The 10,341-nt window shown below is 30.2% G+C and overlaps 1 protein-coding gene and 1 pseudogene across 1 annotated transcript; both read left to right on the top strand.

Annotated features, from left to right (window-relative positions):
- The first annotated feature begins 4,376 nt into the window (after positions 1-4,376).
- On the top strand, positions 4,377-5,718 carry LOC120191828 (annotated as a pseudogene).
- A 2,730-nt stretch (positions 5,719-8,448) lies between these two features.
- On the top strand, positions 8,449-10,149 carry LOC120191827 (membrane protein PM19L-like). Its single transcript, XM_039194728.1, has 4 exons — positions 8,449-8,575; positions 8,664-8,883; positions 9,440-9,485; positions 9,978-10,149. The coding sequence occupies exons 1-4, from the start codon at positions 8,449-8,451 to the stop codon at positions 10,092-10,094; spliced, it is 510 nt and encodes a 169-aa protein (XP_039050659.1). The 3' UTR covers positions 10,095-10,149.
- Positions 10,150-10,341: the final 192 nt, after the last annotated feature.

Below are 10,341 nucleotides of genomic sequence, written 5' to 3'. Positions count from 1 at the left end.
TTGCCTGTCTATGGTGAGGAAAAACTTGGGTTCTTGAACATGTATGTTTATCAATAAAAGTCCTAACTTGAAACATTTCGCAATCTTTTATCCTCTTTGCAATCATACGCCACATACAGTTTTTGTCAATCATACACCTTGTTTCGAAACGATCTTTGCTTGATTTGTTAACTTTTAGTTGATAGCCATCTTCCACACATTTCGTATACAAAGCTATCTTCAAGTCTTCCTTTGTATCAAAACAATCATCTTTCTTGATACGAATAATTTTTGTGTAACAATCAACTGCTATCTTTACCAACTCTTCTTCCGGTATCTGAAGTAATTCTGGCATATTCCAGTTATACTCCCGTGTCATTTTCTTCGGGGACTTTTCTTTGGGGATTTCTTCTTCTTCATTTTCTTCTTCAGTGTTATATGAATTACAGAATGGATGTTCAACATGTTCATTTACAGTCGTAACTTCCTCCTCATTATCATCAACAACATCTTCCTCGACAACGGCTGTTTGATCATCAAAATTCGGGTATTGACCAATATCAAAATCATTATACGTAGGGTCTGTTTCTTCTTCTGAAAAATCATAAAAATACGAGTATTGACCAAGATCAAAGTCCGGGTATTGACCAAGATCAAATTTCGAATACTGACTAGTACTCACAATTTTTTTTGTTGGCTCATCATCGTCTAACTGGTCAATACGAAAACCGGAATTTGGTGCTGAAAGTTGATTGGGATTTGGATTAGGGAAAGGTTGTGGGTTTTGAGATTGTGTTTGGTATTGGAAATGTGGTAAAACAATATTTGCTTGGTGATGAAATTGTGGTGGAACCATTAAATTTTGAGCACCATAAACTGGGGTAGAAAAACTTAGTTGATTACTACCCGCTACTGACCCAACTTCACTACTTCTAGGTTCAACGACATACAATGTAACATCATCACTTGAAACACTAATGTAAGCAATGAATCGTTCAACATTTTCATTGTCGGTTAACAAATAAACTTTACCATTTCTCTGATAAGATAGCCTAAATCCACTTAGGGGCTCTAAATTCAATTTATTTGCAACACGTAACATTAGAGTTTCATAAGTTAACTTTTTTAATGACAGTTTTAGTTGAAGATTCATGGGTAAAGGAATATATTGTAAAACACCATGAACATTCTCCCATGACCCTCCAAAACACAAATCTATCCAAACATGATCAACATTAGATGATTTCATTATTGTAAATTAATTTACTAAACAAACGAGCAGCGAAACTAAAACCTGTTGTCGGATGGGGAATGATGTCGTTGGATAGAGGAACGGATGTCGCCAGAGAGAGTGATAGATGGAGATGGAATGAGTTGCGATTTAGGGATTTAGGTTATGAGTTGCTGCTGCTGCGTAGTTATATACCCAAAACATTTGTGTTGCGAAATTAAAACCTGTTGCGAATTCAGAAATCGAGTTGCGAATTTGAAATTCAGTATTGCGATAGTCAGAATCTCGTTGTGATTTACTAAATCGCAATGCGATTAGGAAATCGCAACGCGAATTTGGGAAATCGCAATGCGATAGTCAGAATCGCGTTGCGAAACTGGAAACTGATTTGCGATACCGGAGATCGCGTTGCGAATTATCGATCGCATTGCGATTTAGTTGGTCATTTTGGCAAATCCAAAAAAAGTTGGTTAAAATCGTATATTATAAAGCATTTTTGGTCATTGAGGTTATTTTCTCTTAAATATATATGAAAATGGGAGAAACTCCGTGAAGAAAATCCAATGACTATCACTCGGCTTGGGTCGACTAAAACGGTGCGTTGAACCGACAAAGGTTTTTATTTTTAGGATTAATATAATTTTGCGTAAATTACACTTTTAATATCTAAACTATTACCTTTATTCTTTTTTGGTACTAATCATTTTAAAAAAGAAAATCACACCTAACGTTTATTCTAGGTTTTATTTTGGTACCCAGCCATCAAAAATTTAATAGTGATATTGATGTGTCACCATAAGATAATATCATGTCATCATTGAAAAAAAAATAAAAGGATATCACGTTAGCAATTCTGTTAAAATTTTAACAATAGAGTATCAAAATAAAATTTAAACTAAACGTTATTATGGCAAAAAGAAATGTGAGGTCTTCGTATTTTTCAAAAAAACCAATGTGCTCCTCATTATTGTATTTGCACCCAATGTGGCCCCCAATTTAGAAAATAAATCCATTGTGGACCTTTGACCAACGGTTTTCGCCGTCGACTGTTATGGTGCTGATGTGGCGGTTCACAATGGCTGGTGATGTGACAGATGGACTAAATTGATTTTTTTAATCGAGTTCAATGGTCAAATTGGATTTTATTAAGTTCAATGGCTTATTTGATTTTTCAGGAAAAAAGTTTATTTCAAATTTTAAATTTTAAATTTAAACTATACAAATATAGAGATTTGATTCCTTTGAAAAGTTGGATAATTTGGATTATGGATGATCTGCTAAAACTGAATATACAAATGATATAAAATGTTTAAAGATTCTGACGAAAGAAATGAAAGAATTTGTATAAATTGGCTGGAAACAATTAAAAACATAAGGTTAATATCAATTTATTTCTTCAAGTTATTTTATTTAATCATCGAATGGATATTAATTTACTTGACATTATTATTATAATTAAAAAAAATAAGTATTTATATGTATTTAAATTTATTATTTTTAACTTAAAGTTTGAGATTTTAAAAAAATTTAAGTATCATAATTTTAAAAAAATATTCCCGAGCAAGTATATTTGATCGGGTTGTAAAGTTGCTCATTTTGTTCTTCATATTTCCTGAGTAATTTAACTTTTAAAATTTTTAAATATATATATTTAATTTTTTTAGTAATTTAATTTTTATTTGTAGTATTATTATATTTAATTTTTTTTCTATATTTCTATAGTTTAAGTTTAAATTTAAAATCTAAAAGAATTTTTAAAAAAAAAATCAAATAAGCCCTTGAACTTTGAATAAACCCAATTTGACCATCGAACTCGACAAAAAAAACCCAATTTAGCCCATCTTCCACATCACCAGCCATTGTGGACCACCACATCAGCATCGTGAAGTGTCATGTCAGCAGCATAACGGTCAACGACAAAAATCATTAGTCAAATGTCTATATTGAGTTTGTTTTCTAAGTTTGAGGGCCACATTGATTTTTTTTTTAAAGTACAAGGGCCTCGCATACCCTTTTGCCTTTTAAAAAAAATACAATTTTAAGTATTGAAATGAAATAAAAATAATATTTTAGATGCTAAACATATAAGTTACCCTATATTTTTTAGTACTAATATATATATATATATATAATTAAGTATATGTGATAGTGCCACGTTAATAATAAATATTGATTATTAGTTAATTAGTGAATTTCATCATTATCTTACTTTAGGTTCGTAAGTGAATTTGTTTCGATATGAGTGATTTTTTTTTTTTTGATTCAGGTGAGGTTTAGATGTGCGAACATTAAAATTAAGTAAATGATATAATATCTTTTCGAGAGAAATAACTAAGGAATTTATCTTCTCAATTGAATCATGAGATAATATTTATCCAAACTGTCTATTAAAAGATTTAACTTTTAAAAAGTATTTCTTTCATGTGTCGCACGGTATAACAACCAAATAAATAGATTATATAAGTAAATATTAAAATACAAATTTTAATATTTTTACCAAATAATTTGTTAGCATTTTAAATTATATATAATTTTTTAATAACTTCTTACACTTCACAATTTTAATTATTATCTATTATTTTTTATCATTAATGTTGTTTGCTACCATTTTTAGTATAAAACTGAAATATTAAATTTATCAATTGATTTTATTTAAATTTTTTAATATCCTATTAATCAAGTTTCTTATTGAAGTGTTGTTTATGTTATTGAGGCTTGAGGGTCAGTGTAAGGTATGGTTATGGTCAAGTTTTTTTCTAAAGTTTTTTTTCATATATTTGGGATAGTAAGGTTTTAGATTTGAACATTGCGTGTGTAACAGTGTATGAGTGTTAATTATTAAATTATTGAGAGTCTTTGAACATATATTACATTATATTCATCTAGACTAATAAAAAAAATGAGTTGGACAAATGAAGAACCTAGATTAATAAATGGTTTAATTTTAAAATTAGCTCCTAACATTTATCGGAATGGTTATTTTGGTCTATATTTTTTTTAAACATTTTAGCCCTCGTTTTAAGGCAAAAAGATCTCTAATGTTTGACTGAATAATCAATTTATAACTCTTATTATTTTATTGTGAATCATTTTTGGGTAATATTTTAGCCGGTGTATACGTTAAAGGCTTTGTGGCTCCTGTTCCGATTTCTCAGTTAAGGGGGAAATGGCACAGATTTTGGGACCATCAACTCAATGGCAGATGAGAGTACCAAAGAGCTCAACCTGTGGTTGTCCCACTGCAACAAAAATGTGTTCTTCATTATATAGTGTGGGTAATATTTTTTTCTCTTTTCATGTACTTTTACAAAGGTAATTTGTGATGCATACACACCGGCAGGTGAGCCCATTCCCACGAACACAAAGCTGCCGAGATCTTCAGTAACAAGAAGGTGGTTGATGAAGTACCATGGTACGGATTCAATCATCTGATTCTTCCATTTAAATTTGTAAAAATTCTTAAGTGTCTCAAAAATGTTCTGTTTAAGTTTGGGATTGAGCAAGAGCACACCTTACTTCAACAAAATGTGAAATGGCTTTTGGGTTGGCCTGTTGGAGGCTACCCTGGTCCTCAGGTAATACCCTGGTTTGAGTGTTGGCATCGAAGCCGGAGATCATATCTGGTGTTGCAGATACATTCTTGAGGTACAGGAACCATTAAGTAGACTCACATTGGACACATTAGTACCGCACAGTCCCCTCCGAGTCCGAATAACTTACCAATGCTTTCCACTATTCCTATAGAGAATCACTGAACAAGCTGGTGTTGTTCTCTCTCTTGACCCTAAACCGATAGAGGTAATCAAACATTCCGAACGCTCTCGATTCTTACTATTAGTCCATAACGGTGGGATTCTCAATTCTCGTTCGTGCTCGTGTTGACGTTCGCTAGGGTGACTGGAATGGTGCCGGATGCTACACCAATTACAGTACAAAGAGCATGTGGGAAGAGGGAGGCTTTGATGTTATAAAGAAAGCGATCTTGAATTTGTCGCTCCGCCATAAGGAGCATATCAGTGCCTACGGTGAAGGAAATGAAAGAAGATTGACAGGGAAGCATGAAACTGCCAGCATCGACACCTTTTCTTGGGTATGTAATGGAAGCCATGAAAACATTAGATGCTTTTTTATTTACTTGTTCATCAAGTTTTGGTAAATTTCAACTTGCAGGGAGTGGCTAACCGAGGTTGCTCGATCCGAGTCGGACGTGACACAAAGAAGAATGGAAAAGGTAATACCTTCAATTATGATACCGGACCTTTAGTAAATATTCCAACAGCCCCTTCGAATTCAAATAAATAGGTTGACGGCAAACATCATGATCGGTGTTTTTCGTCGTTGATTTATTAGGTTACTTGAAAGATCGGCGTCCGGCTTCGAACATGGACCCCTATGTTGTGACAGGATTGCTAGCAGAAACTACAATATTGTATGACCCAACACTTGAAACTGAAGCACTTGCTGCTCAAAAGGTTGCTTTGAAGGTCTAATTAACCCAATTTGCTATGTATTTAACACATCATCAATTGGATGATGTGTTTGTGAATCAGAATTATTGGGTCTAATAAACTATCTTCACTCGATTGATATTTTAATTGTTTTTTATAAAGAAAAATGAGATGATTTAAAATTTTAAAATGTCTTCCTCGTTAACTTTCGAATTAAACTATTGAAAGATCATCAATGACTATAAATTAGAGTTGACATTTGTGAGAAAACTATCTACATACGTAAATCGCATATTTAAATCCAACCAGATGATTCAAAGTATGGAAGAACATCATGATAACAAATAAGCGACATCTTAATCAGCCGAGTTGACGTTAAATATAACCCTAAAAAAAATAAACGAAAAGAATGATTAAAAACAAATAAAAAAAAGAAAAAAAACATATCAAAAAACAAAAGAAAAATGTCATAAAAACATAATTATTAAAAATTTAAAAAAATATGAAATAAAAAATAAAAATAAAATTGAGTATCGAGTATCGAGTATCGGCATAACAAATAAAGATGATAAAAGAGAGTAAGTGGCGTTGTAGGAAAGAAACTCAGATATAAAAATTTGTGTTGTCAATCCAATTTACTTCATTTGCAAATACCAAAATTTGAACCCTAATTTTACTTAAAAGATCTAATATTTCATCCCACAAGATTAATCGATGGGTAAAACCGTCTTTAATATTACTAAAATAACATATGGGATCCATATTTAATAAAAATATAATCTTTTGGCATAATAAAAATATAACTTTTAATAGAAGTATAACTTTAAATGTAATAAATTAAGTAATCGAATAATGTAAAAATAAAAACGAATGATTAGTAAAATGATTATAACAATCTTATAATTTTCGGCTAAAGATACTATCTCACGTCAACCTTTATAATCATTTATATATCCTCTAAATCATAATTATTTTTATTTAAATTTAATTCAAATGATTAAATCAAATACTTAAATAATTTATGTATCCTCTACAATATTTTTTTTGTTCTCCGGATTCCAAGGTTTCGCATTAACTAATCTAAATCGACCCTCGCTGTACACCTGACTTTAGTGAGTGAATCTCCCAGTAGAGATTTTCTGCATACACAATGACTCAAACTCAAGACCTTGCTTAAGCAATATCATACTGCTTACCACTTGAATCAACCCTTATTATTCTCTGCAATATTTAAATAAAAGGAAATATTTTTATATTTCAAATCATTAAGTTGATAGCAATGGTTAAAAATTATATTTTAAAATAAGATATTTGTCTTAATTTTATCATTAGATGTAATAAATATTACCAATGATATAAGTAAATCACTATAATATTTGGAATTTTATAATAAATCATGTACAAGTAATATTACTTATTAATGCAATTATATTTATTTATCAAATATTAAATATTTAATTGTTTTTAATATTACACGAACCAATTTATCTCAGTAACTAAAAGAATCGTTGTTCCTAGAAGTCACGAGTTTGAAGTGATTGCAAAATGATTGAACATTTATTATTAAATAGTTGAAACTATTTAGAATAGGTACTATTTTATAATCACTTTTATTTTATTAAAAAAATTAACATTAATTATATTTTTCTTACCATTCGACATTATTCTTTCCTTGTAATGTCGAGCAAGAAAAGTTTATTCCTTCCAAAAGTTATGTACCTCAGCATTAATTAATTATTTTTTGAGTAAAGTACAAAAAACTATTAAAATTACAAAATGGTCCACAACTAAAAGGTATTATTTTGTTGAGGCTCCCAACTATTAAAGGTTACAAAATGATCACTCGACTATTTATATGTTCTAAACTTATTATTTTCCATTAAAAAGTTAATAACAGTCTGAGTTGGATGCTGACTGTGGCTATTAAATGTTATAAAATGATCACTTGACTATTCATATGTTCTAAAATGATCATCCGACTATTCACTTACGATAAAATATGATCTCATAATTTTAAACAACTATCATAACTTAGTCAACATGTTAACGTCCAGCTCATACGACCGATAATTTTCTAACGAAAAATGACGAGTTTGGAACATAATGAATAGTTGAGTGATCATTTTTTAACTTTTAATAATTTAGAGACTCAACAAAACAACTCTCTATAGTTAAGGAACCATTTTGTAATTTTTAATAATCAGATGACTCAACAAAACAATATCATATAATCGGTATTCCATTCGTATACTTTACCCTTATTTTTTTCATGTTCAACCCATATTTTATTTAATAGCTGAAGCTTGGTTAACCATAATTAAATTCAGTATTTAAATCAAGATTAATCTTTATGATAATAAATGATAACATATAATTATTCTTATAATATTTACATGACATACAAATCTAACATGATAAAATATATATTTTTATTTAACCACCGATATTTAATATATTGATAGACTATTTTATATTAGATTTTGTAAAGATCCATTATAGGGTGACATTGTCATCTCAGTTTTACTCCATTCGTACATTTCAGAATTTGAACTCCTAATCTTGTTTAAGAAATTTAAAATCGCATCCACTAGACCAACAAACTATTGTTACAAAATACAAACTTTAAGCGTTCTAAACATTAACTTCAAAAAAATTATTGGAGCCAATTAAATTAAACTAATGATTTCATATTTGATTCCTTTTCCCTCTTGTAGGTAACCTTAATATTATATATATATATATATCAGTGTTCCCTGTCTCGATTGATTGAAGGTTGATACACTTAAAACTATGGGTTCTGGAGGATCAAAATCAACTGCATTGATGCTGTTGGTTCTGAATCTTGGGTTATATATCACTGTAACAATAATAGCTGGTTGGGCTGTAAATCAGGCAATTGAAACAACTCATGAAACTGGTAATTTCTTTTAACTCTTGATTTTGTTTCAAATTCACATACATACATATATATATATATATGTAACGTGTTTGGATTTTGTATGCAGCGTCTGTGTTATCAATCCCAGCTCGTATATTTCCCATATACTTTCCGATGGGAAACATGGCGACGGGTCTGCTCGTGATATTCTCCCTCCTTGCCGGTGTTGTTGGCGTCGCCACCTCCGTCACCGGTGTCACCAGCGTTCTTCAATGGAATGGCCCTAATTTATGTGCCGCCGCTTCTTCTTCCCTTCTCACTTGGGCCCTCACTATGCTTGCCATGGGGTAAGTTTTACTTATTTAAGATCTCCGGTTATCGGTCATGTTTATCGATTTCGATACTAAATAATCTAAGTTTTATTTGGGATAAAATTTCAACATGCTCAGTCTGTTTCGAATGAGGATAGGTAAACATCGGATTGGATCGGATTTTTGATTAATTTGATTTGATCAAAGAAAACTACTTTTTTTATATGAATTAAGATCCTATCCGAGTTAGGATAAACTTTGCCCGACTTAAATTCGATCTGTCTTTTGGGATAAAATTTGAACCTATATATATATATTATTCGATAAAATAGGAATATAATTGAAAAAAAAAGAGATAATGATATTATTACAATTATCTCTAAATATTAGATTGGGTCTAATATTTATCATTATAAATTTAAATTTAAATCAGATTAGATCTGAACTCAATTATTAAAAAAAATAAAAATAAAATCTTAACCTTATAAAATTGAATCAAAATTTATAAAATTTAGGTCACATAATCATCCCTAACTTTGACCTATGTAGATGCATAGCATATCAAATATTCTTAACCCAATGAATTTTGCAGGTTGGCATGTAAAGATATCTACGTTGGGTGGACAGATGCTAATTTGGTGAGTCTTTTAATTATTAAAAAGGATAAAATATACAAATGATCTACTTAATTATAGAGTGTTAATTTGTTGAGTCATCTGACTATTAAAAGTTATAAAATAATGTCTTAACTATAAGACGTTGTTTTGTTAAGTCCATGATTATTAAAAGTTACAAAATGGACACTTGACTATTCATATGTTCTAAAATCGTTCTTTTCCATTAAAAATTTGATGTTCGTCTAAGTTAGACGTTAATTTGTTGACTGAGATATATTCTTAACCCAAAGATTTTGCAGGTTGGCATGTAAACGGAGATTCGATTTACAAAATATAATTAAAATGATTATGAGATAAGATTATACCATATCTCAGTCAATATGTTAACGTCGATCTCATACGACCTCTAATTTTTTAACGAAAAATTATGAGTTAGAAACATATTAATTTTTTTATCATCAAATTAATATATAAAAAAAGGGTTTGAAATGGTTGCAATTGATGATAATGCAGCGTACTTTGGAAGTGATGACTATAATTGCGAGCGCAACGCAGTTGTTTTGCACGGGGGCTATCCATGCCGGCGCTGAAGATTTTGCTCCGACCACGCTTGCTGCCGGAACAGTTTAAAGCTGAAATTAAATCCACATTCTTTTATCTTTCATTCATCATCAAAGCTTATGTTAATTGCCTTTTGTATGAATGATTGTGTATGATTTTTAAAATAAAATTTTATTTATTATTGGATTTTTAGTACAATTATAAATTTTATATTCGATCGAATTTAAATTATATGTCAAGGGTATGGATTCAGAAAATTATATTAGAAATTTAGGGGTGTGAAATTAGATCGACAATAATAAAATATTCAAAGCAA

The sequence above is a fragment of the Hibiscus syriacus genome, unplaced genomic scaffold (genome assembly GCF_006381635.1).
Source record: "Hibiscus syriacus cultivar Baekdansim isolate YM2019G1 unplaced genomic scaffold, ASM638163v2 tig00116971_pilon, whole genome shotgun sequence".
Taxonomy (NCBI): domain Eukaryota; kingdom Viridiplantae; phylum Streptophyta; class Magnoliopsida; order Malvales; family Malvaceae; genus Hibiscus; species Hibiscus syriacus.
This window is presented reverse-complemented; position numbering and strand designations above follow the sequence as displayed.

What these genes read in the sequence shown, in the direction of transcription:
- LOC120191827 (XM_039194728.1), top strand. Translation starts at nt 8,449, where the DNA reads ATGGGTTCTGGAGGATCAAAATCAACTGCATTGATGCTGTTGGTTCTG. An exon ending in TGAAACAACTCATGAAACTG is followed by an intron (nt 8,576 to 8,663) that starts GTAATTTCTTTT and finishes TTTTGTATGCAG; the next exon opens with CGTCTGTGTTATCAATCCCA. An exon ending in GGTGGACAGATGCTAATTTG is followed by an intron (nt 9,486 to 9,977) that starts GTGAGTCTTTTA and finishes ATGATAATGCAG; the next exon opens with CGTACTTTGGAAGTGATGAC.